Source organism: Canis lupus, chromosome 28 (genome assembly GCF_011100685.1).
Source record: "Canis lupus familiaris isolate Mischka breed German Shepherd chromosome 28, alternate assembly UU_Cfam_GSD_1.0, whole genome shotgun sequence".
In the NCBI taxonomy this organism is placed as follows: domain Eukaryota; kingdom Metazoa; phylum Chordata; class Mammalia; order Carnivora; family Canidae; genus Canis; species Canis lupus.
The window spans coordinates 25,745,266-25,764,638 of NC_049249.1; the positions used below are offsets into that span (position 1 = coordinate 25,745,266).

Below are 19,373 nucleotides of genomic sequence, written 5' to 3' on the forward strand. Positions count from 1 at the left end.
CCAGCTTCCCCTCCCCAGCCATTCCAGAGGAAAAATGCAGAGGGAAGTGTTTCCAGTGACACGGTTTGAAGTATTTATAATTCATCTATCTCAATGTAGAATAGCTCTGACATACCCTGGCAAACCTCATGTTCATGGTCAGTTTATTAGAAAACGTCAACCATCCCCAAATAATCTATTTCCTGACTATGCTGCAAGCAGGGCCTCCTGCTCACCAATGTCTTTTCTTGCAATCATTCACCTCTGGACTTAAGCTTGGACCTCAAAGGGGAACTCCTTGTAGTTTATGGCCGCAAGAAATATGCCAGATAGATAAGGAACAGAACAGGATGCTTGAATAAAATCAGTGTCAGGCTTTCACTATCCTTTGTTTAAGGGAGCTATCTTCCTTCTGCAAATATTTACTGAGCACCTACAATATGACAGGTCAGGTGTCAGCCTCCTTAATAGTGAATAAGACAGGGGCCCTCAGAGAGCACATAAATTAGCAGGCGATGCAGGCACGTATATGCTTGACTATGGTGCAGGTTGGTAAATTCCACACCAGTGTAGAGTTATAGCAACAAATGGTTGGCAGTTTGACATAGAGATGTTGGATATGGTGAGTAGTACCTCTTAACTTTCTGTCTTTTTTTTTAAGATTTTATTTATTCATGAGAGAGAGAGAGAGAGAGAGAGAGGCAGAGACACAAGCAAAGGGATAAGCAGGCTCCATGCAGGGAGACCGATGTGGGACTCGATCCCAGGACTCCAGGATCACGCCCTGAGCCAAAGGCAGACCCTCAACCACTGAGCCACCCAGGCGTCCCTTAACTTTCTGTCTTAAAGAAAATGTGTTTCCAAAAGACAAGTGGTTTGTGTTTCCTCTCTTACACAGACAATTTTTATGTATTTCTATTACATTCCCAACAATGACACGCAAAAATGTGTTTCCCTTAGGAAGTCCCCACAGGGGGTGTGTGTCAAGCGTGTTCCCTCACCACACTCTCAATGCCATGCTCTGATATTATGAAAGGGCATGCAAGGGAAACAAGGGTAACACTGAGTCAGCCTGGTGCTGATGGGATTATGGAAAATACGAAGTTTGATCTGAACCTCGAAGGAAAAACTTACTAAGAAAATAAGTGGATTAGGGGAAGGCAGAAACCAATCCAAAGAGAGGATGCTCTGGAAGAACGCGTTATTCAGATCACACCTGATGACTGGAAGGGAGCCAGGAGACAGGGAAGGCCTTAGAAGAAAGAGTCTATCCATCCACATATAAACAACTAAATTTAGAGAAATAAAATGGCACTACCTTTGAGCAAGCAGAAAGAAAGAAAGAAAGAAAGAAAGAGCCTCTAAACAATCTGCTCACTGCCATTCTTTCTTCAGTTTCTTATGTCCATAAGTGCACTTCACCCTGATTCTGTATTAACTGTCTTTCTCCATGCTCATTCTTGTCCAAGTACTTTATAACCCTAAATGTGTTAATCACGGCAGCAGTCCTGAGAGATGAGGGTGTGGCACAGAAGCCCCCGCATCTCAGACTGAGAAACTGAGACCCCCTGAAACTAAACCCACACTCAGAACTCGATGTTGGAAGAGAACCTAAATTCCCCAAAGGCAGATCCAAGAACTTAATATGAATAAAAGATGCCTCTGACTATTTGGAATTTCGGGCCGTAAAAGGTTTTAGAACACAGTGTTTCAGATGTGGCTGCAGATTGACAACTATTTTTCTAACAAAGGAGAACTTGCCCTTGTCTTTCCAGAGTCTGAGCTGATCTGGGGAGGGACTTTCACAGCACCCTTGATCTGGAAGGGACAATTTTACTGGATACAAAATTGGGAGTCTCTGAGGTGAAAGATGCTTTCAAGAAAAATCATCATCCAGGCATCATTATATCTACTGTTTGCCAAAATAGGGTATGCAACAGCTAAAAGATAATCTATTGCAATGTAGAAAAGAAAATTCTTATCTCTCTCTCTCTCTCACACACACACACACACACACACATATACATGCACACATATGGTCTCATTCTTCTCTATGGTCTCTCATATTTGAGCAAGCATACACACAAAAAATCATTCAGACCCTGGCTGTATTACTTACTGCTGGGCAACCTCAGGTGAGTTTTTCACTTTTTTAAGCCTTATCACCTTGGCTGTAAAATGGATATAATAACTGTATCTCCCCTATGTATCTACTAAAGCCCTTAGCAGTTCCTAGTCCCTAGGAGGGGCTCTATACACATTAATTCAAAGGCTGGAAATTCAGACTCATAGGGCTAAAAGTTGATATTAAAACAATTGAGGCCATAAGTTGGTCCCGATATACTTGTGAGCAGTAGGATGTGTGTAAAATACAGTCTCTCCCTAAAGGAGGAGCCACTACTCAGATCCAGGCAATTATTGCTATTTTGGGATGCAGGCCAAGTATTGCCAGATGTTCAGATTTTTACATGAAATCTCCCAAATTTCAAACACTTGCAAAAAAAAAAAAAAAAAACACACAAAAAACTGTCTAGATCCCTACCCCCCACCACACACACACACACACACACACACACACACACACAGAAGAAATAAAAAGAGAGAGAGAGAGAGAGAGAAAACATGCTTACAGGCCTACCATGTCTGTGGGCTAGCACTCTGAGACCTGTGTATAAGTTATTTCAAACGTTGTTGTAAACTTTCCCATCCACCAAGATTAAACTAAACAGCTGTGATTTTTATTTCAGGTATTGGCGGGAGGTGGTGGGATGCAAGATTTTGAGAAGCACTGGGAGTTCTCTCATAAAAGATTCATACCTCTTTGTAATCGGATTTTAACTTTGGCATCTCTGCTATGATGCACTGCATAAAGGTCCATGTATTCCCAAACAATCAAGTGTCAAACTCTAGCAGTGCTTTCAGAGCAGGGTTCATCACATTATCACATTTTCTTCCATGCCACAAATATAGGTACATATTCTTTCTCCATTATATTATTGTTTATATCCACATTATATAATTTTTTATTTTAATCACTAGTTGGATATGATTACACACACTACTCAGTAATTTTTCCCTAAACTTTTTATTTCTTTCATAAAATTAAGGTCTAACTTTCATACATGAAGAGCATAGATCTTAGGTGTCTAAGTTAATGAATTTGACAAATGCATTCACCCACATAACCCACATCTCTATCAAGATATAGACTACTTCAATCACCTCAAAAAGTTCCTTGTGCTCCTTCCCAGTTACGCCCCCTCCACGCTGGAAACAACCACCTTTCTGATTTCTATCCTTTTTGCACATTTTAGAACTTCATGAAGATTATCCAGGTTGTACCCCCTTTGCCTCTAGCTTCTTTTGTTCAGCATGTTTTTGAAATTTATCCACATTTCCCTGTTAAGTTTTACCTCTAATATTTCCTCTGATGCAAAAATCATAGCTTCTCTCCAATCCATTATGATCTAAGTCCTAATCTGGGTGTTATTACCCCCTGCTAAACACCCACTGCATGAATGTTGGAACTGACAACAAATGCAATACCTACTTTTGGAGTCCCAAAGCTTAATGCTGTTGATACCATGTCATTGACTGAGGAGGCCATGATTTGGGAGGCTGTCCGGTTGGGCAGTATTGGTTGGAAGACTTCAGACTGTGCCAAAGTAGAAGGGGCAGTGCTTGGGGGAGGAAGAACTGTCTGTCTCTGGAAGTACTGAATCAAAAAGGGAAGTGGAAATGGGAAAGGAGTCAATTATGCATCAACATGTGGGAGAAGGAAGACAAGGAAGAGCACACAGCCCAGGTTGAGATGGGAAGAGAGATGGATAAACTTGACCAACCATGGGACAAGTGGAGTAAGACAATGGTATTAATAGATAAGGAACACAAGATAGTTGTGACAGTTTCCCATGAATACAGAGTACCCCATGGAGCCATCCCTTTCTTGCATGGATTCATACACCTGACCAACACTGAGGATGGACTGTTCATAGCAGTTGACTCCAATGGACCCGAATGGCCAGAATCCAAAGATGTGGATATTTACTTAGGGGGAAATAAATCTGTGATATGAGGGGTTTGGTTAGAACTCCAAAGAACAGAGCCAGAGTGACTAGGGAAAAAAGTACAGCCATTGAGACAAGAGACACAAGAAAGAGATGGAGTTTTGTTGATAATGAACTCATTTCAGATATAATAATGAATTTAAGATGTCATCATAATATCTACAAAGTGAGGTCTAACAGACAAATGGGAATGTTCCTCTGAGTCCCAGTGGAAAAGTCAAAGTTGGAGCTGTACTTTTGGGAGTGTCCATCAAAGTGAAAGCTAGGAATAGATGAAAGAGGAAAAAAATCACTGGACCATGAACTTCTTGAAAGCAAAGGTGGCCTTCTCCATTTCTGTATCTGCTTCAGGGGAGATGCATCACACATATTTATGAATATTGCACCTTAAAATGAATCTCCTTGTAGGTTATCTGGGAAAAATAGAATTGCCCATGTAGGCTCAATTTACTCAAGTTGACCCTTTGTGCATAAATGCTTGAGCCTCTCAGTTCATTGCATTAACAAAATGATCCAACTCAGCAGTACTTCCTACCATTCTAATTAAAGACACATGCATTTTATTGATTAAAATTTCCAGTAACACAGCATAATGCTATTACTTATCTTGCCAAGAAAAGGAGAGAAGCAGTAAAAAAAAAAAAACACTCCAGAAGGCTTCAATTCGTCCTCCAATTCATCACAGATAATTTGAAAACATAATAATTAAATTCACCTAAAAGGATATAGGTTTGCAGAGAACAGATTCAGAAAAATATTGGATTCTAAAGAATATTACCCTTTCCATAATCCACTTCTTAATTATAAATGTGCACCCATCAGTAAAACTGTGCCCAGGAAAATCCGAATGTAGCATAGACCATGATCTGTATAAAGGCAACTCAATCAGCATTTATTGAATATCTCTTTGTGCATAGCCCTGCAATAGGTATAAAATAGAAAAACAAAGTGGTTTGCTTTTCATTTTCTGGTGGAAACCAAAGTACTCTATAAAGTCTTCCAATATAGGACTCTCAAGACAAAGCAAACAAAAATAGCCTGCACCAGGATGAAGTGGGTGGTGGATGTCTTCAACAGGACAGATGGATCATTTGGAGCTCTGTGTGTGTGCGTGTGTGTGTGCGTGTGTGTGTGTGTGTGCGCGTGTGTGTTTCTGTGGTCCTTTTATTTATTTTTTTTTTCAGAAGGAGAGAATTGCTTGGCACAATTTTTAAACTCACACTGGCATATGGAGAAGCAGAGCAGGGGGGTGGGGGTAAGGCAGCCTCAAAATAGAGAACAGAGCAAATGGTAATGCCTAAGGATGTTAAAGGATAGAAAAAGCGCTTTTTAAGAATATGAATTACGAATGGTTTAAAAGATATTCATGTTAGAGTCATAGAAAAAGTGATTATATACGTGAAGGTCCACAGGATCCATGAGGTGGAGAGAAACAAAGTCAGACCAGGCTGAAGGAAACATCACACTAAGTAAACTGACTACCCACCATCCCTGACTTCAACCACACCACTTCCTCCACGCAATCCCTCCTTGGGTTCACTCCCCTGGGAAGCCCTCTGTGATTCCACTACCCTGTGAATTCTCCTGTCTCTGAACTGTTAATTCACCTCTGAAATTGCAAACTTGATTCACAATTGAGGGTCAAATTCCCTCAAATATTTTCTTAGCTATAGTTTCCTCCCTTTGATTCTCTGATTTTCCATTCCTGATATTCTTCATTAGAGAAATTTGAGAAACAATGAAAATTATAAAGAAATGGAAGTAACATGATCCTACCATCCAGAAACCACCATTAATCCCTCAGTATATTTTCTTGTGGTTTTCTCCCATGAAATTTTTTATGTAGTTCGAATCACATTACCTGTGCAATTTACAACTTTTTTTTTATCAGAATTTTCCTCCACATCACTCATCCTTCGTAGTGTAAGTTCTAATGTTACATTTTTTTATTGAAATACATCTTATGGTAAAGTTTGCACATCTCAAGTACATGGCTCAGTGAATTTTTTTTACATCTGTACAACCATGGAACTACCTCCTAGATCAAGATTTGAACATTCTTAACACCTCAGTGAGTTCCTTTCCACCCAGTCAATACTGTACCCCCCTTCCTCCAGGTAACCACTACCCTGGTTTACCAGAGGAGATAAGTTTTGCTTGCATTTGAACCTCGAGATAATTCACACAGTATGTACTATTCCATGTGTGGCTTCTTTGGCTCAGCATAATGCCTGTTCAATTCATCCATGTTGTGTGTATCAATAGCTTTTCCCATCTTGGGTAGTATTCCCTTTAAGCAGTATACCACAACCACAACTAATTTATACATTCTTCTGTTTTAGGACACTTGAGCTTTTCCAGTGTGGGGCTATTATGAATAAAACTGCTATGAACATTACTGTATGTGTCCATTTATGGACATATATGCTCATTTCTCTTGAGCATACACCTAGAGGAGTCATCAGTTAGCTTTTGAAGGTACTGGCAAACACTTTTCCAAATTGATTAGCTCAGTTCAGACTCCCACTGCATTGCAGAATTCCAGTTGTTCCATATCCTCACCAAGACTTGGTGCTACCAGTCCCTTACATGTTAGCCGTTCTCATAGATGTATAATTGTATCTCACTGGGGCTTTAACTTACATGTTGAGGACTCCTGATGGTGGGACTTTTTCCATTTGCTTACTGGTCATTTGAAATCTCTTCTTTTGTGAAGTATATGTCTTTGCAAGTATGGATTATCTGCTTTTGTAGAGATTCTTTATATACACTGGATATGAGTACTTTTTCAGAGAAACTTAAGCAACTACTTTCTACCAGATAGTGGCTGGCCTATTCATTTTCTTAATGAATTTCTTCTGATGAATAGTTCTTAATTTTAACAAAATTCAATTCAGCAACTTGTTCCTTTCATGGCTAGTGCTTGCTTTTGGTTCTTAAAATTTTTTTTTTTTTTAAAAATCTTACAAAGATATCCTCCTACGTTTCATCCCAGAAGCTTGATTGTTTTAGTTTTTATGTTCCTTCTCAAATTAATTTTTATAAATGGTGTGAGATAGGGATCAAGGTTCATTTTCCCCCTACATGAATACTCAATGGCTCCAGCACCATTTATTGAATTCTAGTGGCATCTTCATTGTAAAGCAAATGATCATGCGTATTTAAAACTATTTCTGGAATCCACTCTCTTCCATTTCTCTATTTTTTTCATTTCTCTATGCTAATAGAGAAATTTACTTTTAATTTTAATGCACCCAATTTACTTTTAATCATTTTTAATTAAAAAAAATTTAACCACATTAACTTGTACAACAATCCTTCAATATTTGGTCATTGCACAATCCAACCCCAAGCTCTTACTCTGGCATGCACTAATAAGCATCTCTGTCTTCATCTCTTGAAACCTTCATCCTCACTCACTATGCCAAAGTCACAGAGGTTATCTTTCAGTTCCTTGAATGAGACACATTTTGTTCCCACATCAGAGATGCTCTTCCCTCTACCAGGAAATCTGTATGGTTCCCACAACTGGGAACCATATTCATCGTTAGGCCCCAGCTTAAATGTTACCTCCTCTGTGAGGCCTACCAGGGTGCGCTGATCTAAATTAAATTCTCCTATTATGCTACATATTTTCTCATAGTACCATAACTGATAATTATGCAGTTATCAGGATAAAGTCTGTTTTGCCAAAAGCCTGCAAAGGACACCATGCAAGCAGGGACCACATCTATTGTATCTCTAATTACCTAGCCACTCTGGTCTATAATAGTTATTCAAAAATTACTTATTTAAATCCATTTTTGTTTTCATTAAAGATATAATCACTAGGGTTGCTTTTTAAAATTTATTGAAAAAAGAGGCCTCATATTGGTACCACCCATGCTGAAACCCACACTGTAATAAAATAATACTGTGTGACAGCCACTATTGTGCACATTTATTTACATACATTAGCTCTGTAATACTCACAATGACTCTATGCATTGGGTAAATGTTTTTGCTTCCTGGGGCTGCCTAAACAAAGTAGCACAAATTGATTGGCTTAAATGACAGAAATGTATTGTCTCACAGTTCTGGAGTCTAAAAGTCTGAGAGCCAGGTGTCAGCAGGGTTAGTTCCTACTGAGAGCTGAGAGGGAGAATCTATACCCTGAATCAGTACTCCAACCCCCAACCCGCCCCTGGCTCCTGGTGGCCTCAGGTGTTCCTTGGCTGGTAGATGGCTGTGTTTTCCCTGAGTCTTCACATCATTTTACCTCTGTGACCGTCTCTGTGTCCAAATTACCCATTTTTATAAGGACATCAGTCATCCTGAATTAGAGTCCACCCTAATGACCTTGCCTTATCTTGATCATCTGCAAACACCCTAGAGCCAAATAGGTTCATATTCACACACACTGGGGTTAGGACTCAACATGTTTTGCAGGGGACAATTTAATGCATAACACTAGGAAAGTAACTGACCTAGAGGAAAGAGAACTTTCTAAGGAAAGAAGTAAAACATATCTATAAATGTATCTTACATAAAACTGTAAGATAATAATCAGTAACAGTGAGAGTGGACCTACATGATTATGTTACCTGGGAAAATGGTGCTTTTCCAAGAAACTCAGGGGATGTCAAATTATTGTGTTCTTAAAACTTCCTCAGGATTTCTTTTAATTTTATCACCAACCTCAGGTGTAATGACTAGGAATGGAGAATTCTAAATCCTTTTAAGGCACAGCTTTTTTTTTTTTTTTTTAATCATAGGTATGTAAAATCAGGAGGGAGTTTATTTACCTTGAGAAAAATCCCCCTCACTTTTGAAGGAGACTGGTTCCTTCCCCCCTGGGATTCCCAGCACGTTGAGATGCTGTGGTCCACTTGTCTACAGCCTATATGGGTTCATGTGAGCCATGAAGGGAGGGATCAACTTCTCCACTATGCTAACTCCACATCCTACAGCAGTGACTGGCATGAAGCAGAGCTCAAAAAATAATCGTGAAATGAGTGAGATCGAACCACAACTTCCAGACCCTGTCTTCCATGTATATTTTGACATCTTCTGCAAGGAGAGAAAAACCAAAAAACAAACACTCAAGGAAAATATGGAGCTTTAATTTAATAGGAGTGAGGCTCTTATCCAAGAGGTATTCCTTCCCACCTTTCCAAAAGCCACACTCCAAACTTCTGTGTCTGGATTTAATGAGCAGTAATCTCTCCAAGTACAGGCCACTGACAGACTGAGTGTAAATGAATAAACAGGTAGTGAAGATTTGGGGGAAAAAAACAAAAACAAAACCCCTTGACTTCCAACAGTATTCTGAGCTTTTTTCTATCTTCAAATATGGGGAAAAACAGGAAGATTGTTAATGAATTCTAAGTGAAATACAATTGAGGTGGAAAAATGCTCATTCGAATCCTGCATATTCTTCACAGTTAAACATAAATCATCCCTTATTAATCCCCTTAGCTCCCTCATACAAATCTAGGTCACATTGGTCAAATAAAATTTTTAAAGTGGCATAAAATCAAATCATTTTAATTAGGTATTTCTTTTACTTTTTTCCCAGACTTTTCCCCTCCTCGTTCTCCAGCTAAACAAAAACACTAACGTTCTTAGTAAGCATGGTTTCAAACAGGCTTTTAGAGGCAGAAATGATCTGTGTTGAATAATACCATCGAAGAGTGTAGAGTTTTCACTGAACCACATTAACCTGTGGGAAAGTTTACCAATTAAATGACCATACAGGTTTTACTGACTTCTCTAAAACATGTCTTATTACTGCCTTCAAGATAGTTGTTCCTTTTTTCAAAAAACCTCCTCTAGCAAAGTCTTCCTTATTTCCTTCAATATTCTAGGTTAGTGGTCTATACGCTAATGCCTGCCATCTGTTTTTGCAAAGTTTTACTGGAACAGCGTCCTATCCGTTCATTTATGCATTACCCACGTGCTGCTGTGTTACACTCACAGGGGGCTAGTTGCAAGAAAGGCCACTTGGCTGACAAAGGCTAAAATAGTTACTATCTTGTTGACAAAGAGTTGGCTTTAGGCTAGTCACACAAAGTGTTCAAACCTCTCTTTCTTAGCTTTTTGCTCCACCAATATCTTATTCATTGGCTTCATCTGTAGATCATTTCCTCAAGTATGGTTAGGAAGGTCCCTGAGGGCTAAAAAGTCACTTTCTTGTCTTAAAAGTAAAAAATAAGGGGCACCTTGGTGGCTCAGCGGTCAAGCGTCTGCCTTTGGCTCAGGTCATGATCCTGGAGGCCTGGGATCAAGTCCTGCATCGGGCTCCCTGCATGGAGCCTGCTTCTCCCTCTGCCTGTGTCTCTGCCTCTCTGTGTGTGTGTCTCTCATGAATAAATAAATAAAATCTCTTAAAAAATCAAAAATAAAAGTTCTGTCAGGTTAACTGGGGCATTGACTTTTACTTCGGTGTCAATAAGGGTCCATTGGTACCAAACCTACTGCTACAGTATAGCAGATATGACAGACTGTATTAGTGACCCTAATTTACGCCTCCTTGCAGCCAAGTCCTTTGCCATGTCACTTTCCAATATCCGCTCACTTTGAGACTGGGTTTGACCACGGGACTTGTCCGGGCCTGAAGAGTAAGGAGGACATGTTGGTGCACCGGTTCTGAACTTAGGCCTCGAGAGATCATGCATGTTTCTGCTTGCTCTTTGTCCTTCTCTTTCACTGGGGTGAGGACATGGCTGGGACAAACTGCTGGTTCCAAGAGGAGGGAGAAAGACGCACGGAGCAGAGCTACCTCCAAACACGTAAGTCTGCAAGCTGCCCACTAATGCCACAGACAGCACCTGCCCCTCGGCAAGCAGACTCATGAAACATAATAAACGATCGTTGCTTGAAATTTCTGAATTGGAATGATTATAAAGCAGCCATAGGTAAGTGGTAAAAGTTTACCCTGCCTGAAAATACTTACTGCTAATACTTAACATTTCCTTGGAATCTCCAAGGCAAAAATGAAAAAGTTGGCATTTTTTTAGGGATGTAGTTTTTATGTGACTATATTCTCAAATAGTACACATACATGTCTCTTGCCAGCCAAAGAACAAAAGATAAATAGCTAATCGATATGATTTAGTGGGCATCTACCATGTGCTCATTACTGAGATCTGAAAGATATAAAAATTATCATTTCTATTATCAATGAAATTATAATTCTGTTGTAGGAAAAGGAGAAATGTGGGATAATTAGAGTTTGAGGCAGTAATGGAGTGCCAAAATCTATACAGACTTCAAGCTTCTGGTTAAACATAGTACTTTGTTCGGGTTTATTTTTTTTTTTTTTTAATGATTTTATTCATTCATTTGAGAGAGAGAGAGAGAGAGAGGCAGAGTGGCAGGCAGAGGGAGAGGGAGTAGCAGACTCCCCTCTGAGCCGGGAGCCTGATGCAAGGCTCGATCCCAGGACCGTGCGATCATGACCTGAGCCGAAGGCAGACGCTTAACCAACCGAGGCACCCAGGTGCCCCTAAACATAGTACTTTGATCTCTGCATCTTCACAAAACCCCAAAAAGAACGAGAGAGGAATAACTGCAGATAAGAGATGTGGACACAGTTTATAAGCTAGAAAGTGAATGAATGCTATATGCCAAGAATGGGGAGGCTGTAAGTTAAGCTGGAGGGAGAGGTGTCTATTAGGGGCAAACCAGGAAAGGTCTGGTAGTGGGGGCACCAGGTATGTACTGCTGAAGGCAGGCATGTAGGATAAGACTGAATAGGCCTGACAGTGTTTATGGGAAGGAATTACACCTCCATTCCCCTCCTCATCTTCTCTGTGCCTGCAGACAAATCCTCACAGATGCCCGCTGAAGAGGATCTGAGGTGCTGTGCCAAGGTGGGAGGTCCCCTTCCCTGGATGTGGAAATGGGATAAGAGAGAGGAAGCAATCTCTTTCAATTTTCTTTAGCTATTTATTCTCATCCTTAATTCCATATCCCTATAGAAGATGCTTATATGGCCATCTCTTGATTTTTTTTTCATGGTAGACATTACCTATTGATTTTCTACAAAGGAAGGTCAGGATTTAACTCTTCTATACTCTCGACTATGGATAACATCTAAACACAAAGGTTCAATGTGGCAACTCAAACTTTCCAAAACCATAATGTGTCATGTGTCGGAAGAAACGATGAGATAGATAAACAAAGAGCCACACTTAGGAACAGGGAGAAAATGTGTCATCTTAGGGAGTCAGGCGAGAGAAAGTTTAGAATCCTTGACTTTCTTGCTTTGTCTCCCTTTCATGGGAGAAGACACTCTTTTGTTTGTAGAATGAGGGACATGAATTACTTTGATGAAAATAAAATGAATAAATAAAACTGATAATAGTAGTTACCCCCTAGGTTTGGATGGTGGCCAAGGGAAGCTTTTGCCTTTCATATACTATTTGAAATGTTTACAGTGAGAGCTTATTCTCATATGATTTGTATAATTAAAAATAAAATAAAAATACACACACAAAAATTAAAAAATAAAATAACCAAACTAGAATCAAGGTCTTGGATTCTAAGGCAGTGTTCAACAAACTAAATAATTTGGAAGCATCTACATCTCTCAGGTGGAACCATAACCAATAATTATATAAATCATTCATTGTTAAATGTAAGGCAGTGTGTTGTGAGTTTTTTAAACATAAACATACTCATTTAATATGATCTTATAAAGCAGGTAGTACTATTACCTCCATTTTATAGATGTGGAAACAGGCTTGGAGAAATTATGACATTTGCTCAAGGTTACACAGCTAGTAGATATCAAAGCCATGATGGGAACCAAATCTTTCTGCCTCTAGAGCTCTGTATCCAGAGGGAAGCTGCTTTCCTTCTGCAAGTCTGAAATTATAGGTTAACATTAGAAAAAATTACTTTGAAATTCACCAAAGAATACCATTTTAGCAAGGGGAAAATAAATCCCCAATCCCTTATGGCTCTGGCAGTAAGTGGCAGCAGAGATGGTTCTTGAGAACAAGAGGCAACTTCCTCCATGCTAGAGCCACAGTGAGAAGTGATTTGTGGTCAGATTGTGACCCTTGAATCCACTGGGCTCATCTCTATTCCAAGGAGCACTTCAGCCTTCTCTAGCCAGCGTCCTAATCTCCTGAGGTGACTACCTCCTCTAACATCTTATATTCCTATCCTTGCATTCTTCACCCCGTTCAGGTGCTTATTAATTTGTCATGTAGTTGAATTGCTCAGCTCATCTTTGGCACATAATGCCAGTGATCCTTCCAAGATTATAGATATTAAATGACAGACTTACTCTGCACAGTACCTAACACAGTACCTGCCACCTGCTGAAAGATGCTTAGTAAATTAACGATAACAAACAGAACATTAATGAGCTGCTTTAATGCCAAGTCCAGGGAGGGCTCTATGACACATCAGCAGACCCTCCCTGAGGAAGCTACCAATTAGAGAGACAGACTATTACAGTGAGAGTTCCTTTAAACTTAAAAAAAAAAAAAAAAGTAAAATAAAAACATGGGTGAGGCCAAGAGCCTCAGAAGTAAAATGGCTAATCAAATTCATGAATCTGTGCCTGCACGTAAGGGTTCACATAGCCAACAACACCTTATATAGGGAAATATAGGGAAAACAGAGCATTGAAATCATTTAAAAATAGTCAAGAGATGTGCTTTCCACAAAAGAATACCACTCCCCTATTGCAGTGACCCTTTTTCTAAGGGCACTGTGTGTTCCAGTTCACCTTTTAGCTCTTTACCACTTCAATTCACGTGTCAGCGTGAAGTATGATTCCCATGAAAATTATCATAAAAAAGAGTACCACCAGGCTCAAGGAGTTTCTGTTCCATTAAGATCTTCATGATAGTGGTCTTCAAGGGTAGTCATGGTACTGTGGTGCAGTCAGAAAGCTAGGGAGCCTGCAAGCATCTACTGCAGGGGAGGGGTGACTGGGACAGGTGCTCTTAAAATTCATTCTATTGTTGACTGTCCTATGAAAACCCAATAGCCAGTGCTCTGGCAGCCTGCTCCCACTGCTTGGGCATGTCCCTGGCAATGTCATGCTCTAGTTGACCCACTGGTCACTGACCTTGGCAGAGCTCTTTTGCAGTGGCAGCTGTGACTGCCTCTTAAAGCAGAAAAACCTGTCCAGCATTCCATTCTCTCAGATGAAATCTAAAAGGAGTTCTCATAAGCACGTTGCATTTTCTCCCCCTTTTTTGGAAAGGAAGGGCACTTAGACAGAATTCTTGCAAACTTAATCCCAGTATTCTGAATTGATATCCTATCACTCCAACTTTTAAAATATGTGTTATGACAGAGAAGTGCAAGTCAACAATCAGATTTTTTAAAAGGTTTTATTTCTAAGTAATCCCCACACCCAAGATGGGGCTTGAACCCACAATCCTGAGATCAAGAATCGCATGCTCCACCACCGGAGCCAGCCAGGCACCCCAACAGTTAGATTTTAATATAAAAGAGAAGGCTGGGTGTCTTGTATGCCCAAATTACTATGAATTGTATGCAAACACTAGCTCTAAGCATATCGTTTAGCGTACAAGGTAGTAAATCAACAGTCATCTAACTAGCTAATGCCTTCAAGGTGTGCCAGGCAAGAAAGGACAGAATGATGTACTCATTAAAGAGGGAAGGGCGAGTAGAGAAAGCTTTAAGCTGTAAAGCACCACGGATCCACCTTCAGGAATAAGAGACAAAATTTAAGAGTGGTCACGCTTGTTCATTATATATCCATTCAGAATATTCTTCTATTTAAAAAAATAGGTAATTGGAATATATTGTCAATTTTCCGAATGGAGGATACTTTTAAAACAATGCAGAGTAATGAAAGTCCTTATGTTCCAAACATAAGGTGTGCCTGTTTTTGAGTCTCAGAATAATCTGCCAGTCTTCCAATTTAATTATGACCGAGATTCAAGTCAACTGTTGAGTGTTCTAGAGATACACTTTCTGTAAATTCCAGCTGGCAGCAAGTGGAAAGACTCCAAAGCCCTTAAAAAATATGCCATGGAGTGGAAAGAAAGAGTAGTCAAAAAACGGGAAAAATAAATGAAATTTTTTTGGAAGAGTTTCTTTTTTTTCCCCCAGTTTGACCTCAAAAAATATAATCAGATATACGGCTTACTCTGTTTACTTATAATCTCTCTATCATGTAAGATTTTCAAAAACCTGCCCTATCTTTCCTGGAAATCAAAACTAAAATCCTCTCTTTTTACAGTGCAGGGAAAACAGAGGGCTTCAAGTTTATTCAAGTAGAGACATGCAGACATCTTGAGATAGTCTAATTTTATCCCTTTCACTTAGGAAAAGCCATCGAATCGTAGTTTCCAATTCTAAATACTAGTAATACCTTAATAAAATTAATACACACATTATCATTAAAATTCAGATTCTATCTTCGAGGAGAGCCCAGAGATTATTCAAGCATCTGGAGGCCTTTTATAACATCAGAGGATGTCACACTTCAGAAAGAATAAGGAGGAACAAGCTTCAATAGAATGGGCGTACTGCCCATACAGGGTCCCTATTAGCTTTACATTTTATTATTCTTATGTTTGCCAACTTTTGTCTCCCCAGTAAAATATATGAGGCAGTTCAATAAAGAATACGAAACATTACTAGAGTTTTAAATCAGCGCTGTCTTTCAAAATCATGTTCATTTGCAGGAGAAAGTTTAATGGCACAAGAAGCCACCATGAATTATTCATCAGTTATAGAGTGTGCCAACCTGCAGTTCCTCTGTACCTCCCAACAAGTGTGTACATGTGAAGTGCAACACGGCCAGGCTCCCCGGTGGGAAGGAAGGCAAACCCAAGGCCTCTGGAGGTCCCAGTAAATTGAGACGAGCAGAGCGCTCAGAAGTGAAGGTGGGAGGGTAGAGAGCTTGTCCACCTTACGTGGAATTATCCACTAGCCTGTTCTCCTGAAACCGAAATAAGTTACAATCTCTTATCTTAAGGAATCCGGTATCAAAAGAGGCAGCATGAATCGACACAGGCTGCTGGTTTCAGTGGGGTGGCCCGCAACACTGTGCTGGGCCGCCTCTGAAGTTGGGGTGTTGTCTGCTAGTCCCTGGGGATGCTGAGCCCGAGAAGCTGGGTCACTCCTGAAGCCAGCCTCCCCAGGAAACAAACTCCCACAAAACCCAACTCTAGGGGAAGCATTCTAGGGACGGCATCCAAACTCAAAGCGCCTACATGCCCTGTGCAGGAGCACAAAAGGACAACATGAGAAGGAAAAAAGTCATCTCAAAGCTATGTTAACACAGAAGTATGGTCACGGAAGTGGGGTATAGAAGAAAGAGAGCACAGGAGCAGAAATGGGATCATGGGGTTCACTCACAGTCACCGAAGACTCTTTTTTAAAGTGCTCCAACAGTCTAAATTTAATTCAATTTAATTTTGCTGGATTCCCGCTACAAAACTCATGTCGATTTTAAGACCCCATTATATTAATAATATCTTTAAACATGTTGCTATAGAAGATAGACATTTTTATACAAAAATATGTTATGTGTATAAATAGAGTGTTAACATACTGTAATAAGCATAAAACCGTTCTAGCCAATGGAAATGCCCTTGCCCTCTCCCCATCTTTAAAGACATGGTCTGCCCCAGGCAGTGCACATGCCACGTTTACAAAAATGAACAAACCAACCTTGGGTGTCTTCAACCACGTGATGAGGCTCCATGAACTCAGTCTCTCCCCAGGTCATCAACATGCACAAATCTTAGAGCTAAGATTTCAGATTTTCTTCGCGAGGTGCCTGGCCACACGGGAGGACTGCATCCACTCCTCAAAGGAAAGGCTTGGGCCCTGGCTCTCCTCCCAGGAGTTCGTGGGCTGAGCTGGACTCCAGAGAGGGGTGTGCCACCCAAGGGTGTGCCGCAGCCAGCGCAGGAAGAACGAGAAGTTTCCTGCATGATTCTAGCTCCTTCCTCACGTACAGAATCCTCACCCGCCTCTGCTCCCCACTCTATCTCCTATCAATTCTGAAGACCACTCTCAAGAACACTTCAGTTCCGATATTGCACCTGCAGAAAACCATCCTTTCTGAGAAGCCGGCATTAAAACATGCCCAGAACGTTCCTCGGATTTTCCTCCACTCTGCACAATCCAGAATCCAGATTTTGGTCACTGTCATTTCACAATAACTCAAACACATGTGGCGAAGAAGAAGAAGAAGAGGAGGAGGAGGAGGAGGAGGAGGAGGAGGAGGAGGAAGAGGAGGAGGAGGAGGAGGAAGAAGAAGGAGGAGGAGGAGGAGGAGGAGGAGGAGGAAGAAGGAAGAAGGAAGAAGAAGATTGATCTTCCCAAGCCTTCTGCCTTCTTTTTTCACTTAATGAGTTATCGCCTCACCAGATGGGCTCTTATTACTTTTTTTAATACAAGGATTTAACAAAAATACTATAACTTGAAGAGGTTCCTTTTACTATCAGCCTATTCCTCGTGGCTTTGGACGTTCTTCCCTGACAAAACATTGGTCTGAGGCAAGCTGTGGACTTTGAGTCCGTTTATATTAGGTACAGGCTGTCTGAAAACAATGACCTCATCCGGAAAGGCTCAGGAAAGAGGCATTTTTTTCCCTTTAGTCAGGAATGCCCTGATGCTGGGTTGGATTACCCGCCACCCACAGTCCAGCGTTTCTCCTGGTTATTTTTGAACACCAGGGCTTTTACAAACTGGAAACACTATGAAGATAGAGTTTAAATGGGAAAAGACACTTAGGACAAATATCCCCAGCCTCAGATACATTTACTGGCTGAAGAGGTGGAAGGAAACTGCCATAATTGTTTTAAGTGTGAGGGTAAATCATTAAATTCCTGTAATAAAGACACAAGCACGAGCAGCCATTCTGAGATATTAATTTAATATAAAGCCCATAATCTGCCCACTGGAAGGAAAGACCACACAATCACATTGTTTCAATATCAAGTTCGATTAATTGTACGTCCCCAGCTTACTCTCTTCCTCGTCTAGATGGCTTATTTTGTTTTGGATTGGCTCTGGGGATAGCCATAGGCCTGGATTACCCCATCCGCCGGCCTCCTAGTCCAGGCCACTGCCTGGAACTTCGTGCCTCCGATAACGTCCTCCTGACTTGGCCGAAGCACCAGGCGCCAGACAATGGAGCACAACTGGACTACTCGTTGATAAAATGCTTGGCATCTGCAGAGCTGTCTTATGTCAGCTGCTGCCAAGATGCCAGTCACATTGATTGAAATCTTCTGATTATGCCTAATGCCTAACATTCTCATGACAGTGATTTCATGCTTTCATGTTTTTTGGTTAGTGGCTCGGAAGTCTTACCAAATGATAGAACAGAAATCTTTCACAACTGCATTTTTTTTTTAAATTCCCATTAGCATCATTTCAAATGTAATGGAAGCCAGTTTTTTCCTACTCCCTTGAAATCTCAGATTATGATTCCTACTGGATTTTATGTGAAAGGGGGAGGAAGAAACCACATGTCATGCTGCCACTATTTCCTGGAGCTAACCCAGGACTCTAATGAAGAGTAACTTGCATGGGTTCCTTGTCTTTCATAAGGCAGCACTGTGGAGGTGGAAGGGCAAGCCAATATTGAAACTTTGACTTTGTGAACAGTTAGCCAATAATGTAGCTCCTTCCAAACCATGACCCGCCCTCCGCACTCCCCCTCCCCCGCCAGATTTGACTTCTGTTAGTTGAAGTACAAATACTTTGGTGATTTATTAGACTTCGCAAACCAATTGCTCAAAAATTGTTTAAAATGTATAACCATATTCTAATGACATGGCAATGGTACTTCTGCAAAGTCATTTAAAGATCAGCGATACTGGGACGCCTGGGTGGCTCAGCTGGTTAAGTATCCAACTCCTGATTTCAGCTCAGGTCATGATCTCAGGGTTGTGAGATCCAGCCCCAAGTCAGCTTTGCACAGGACATGGAAACTGCTTAAGATTCTCTCTCCCCCTGTTTCTCTCTGCTCTTTCTATCACCTCTCATGTGCATGCTCTTTTTCTTTCGAAAAGAAAGAAAAATCAGAGCTACTGCTGTGCGTACTTTGCCTTACATAACTCAATCATCTAGGAACCTGGAGCATGAGCCTCTCCCTCAAAACCCCTTGGAACTCTTCCCAGGAAAGCAATCATCAGTCAGCAAAATTAATGAATAAAAACGTTTTAATTTGCCTAGGTACCTATATTTGAGAAATGCTTGATTAAGCGTTGTTAGGTTTCTTAACCATGGACTTCTCAGAGACATTAATATGCATGGATGCCATGTAACTCTGTAAGAGACGAGGAAAAAGATAAGAAGCATCTCCTAAATGTATTTGGCCAGAGAACC

General features: G+C 40.6%; 1 protein-coding gene across 3 annotated transcripts in view; it reads right to left on the reverse strand.

Moving 5' to 3' along the window:
• ABLIM1 (actin binding LIM protein 1) overlaps positions 1 to 19,373 on the reverse strand; it is a 284,701-nt gene that overhangs the window by 186,989 nt on the left and 78,339 nt on the right. The window contains exon 1 of one of the 3 annotated variants that reach the window (XM_038578861.1): positions 16,701 to 16,860. The exons of the other annotated variants lie outside the window; for them this stretch is intronic. Coding sequence (XP_038434789.1) covers positions 16,701 to 16,764 — 64 coding nt within the window. The 5' untranslated portion in view covers positions 16,765 to 16,860. Of the gene's footprint in view, positions 1 to 16,700; positions 16,861 to 19,373 lie in introns of those variants that run through there. 3 annotated transcript variants of the gene reach the window in all.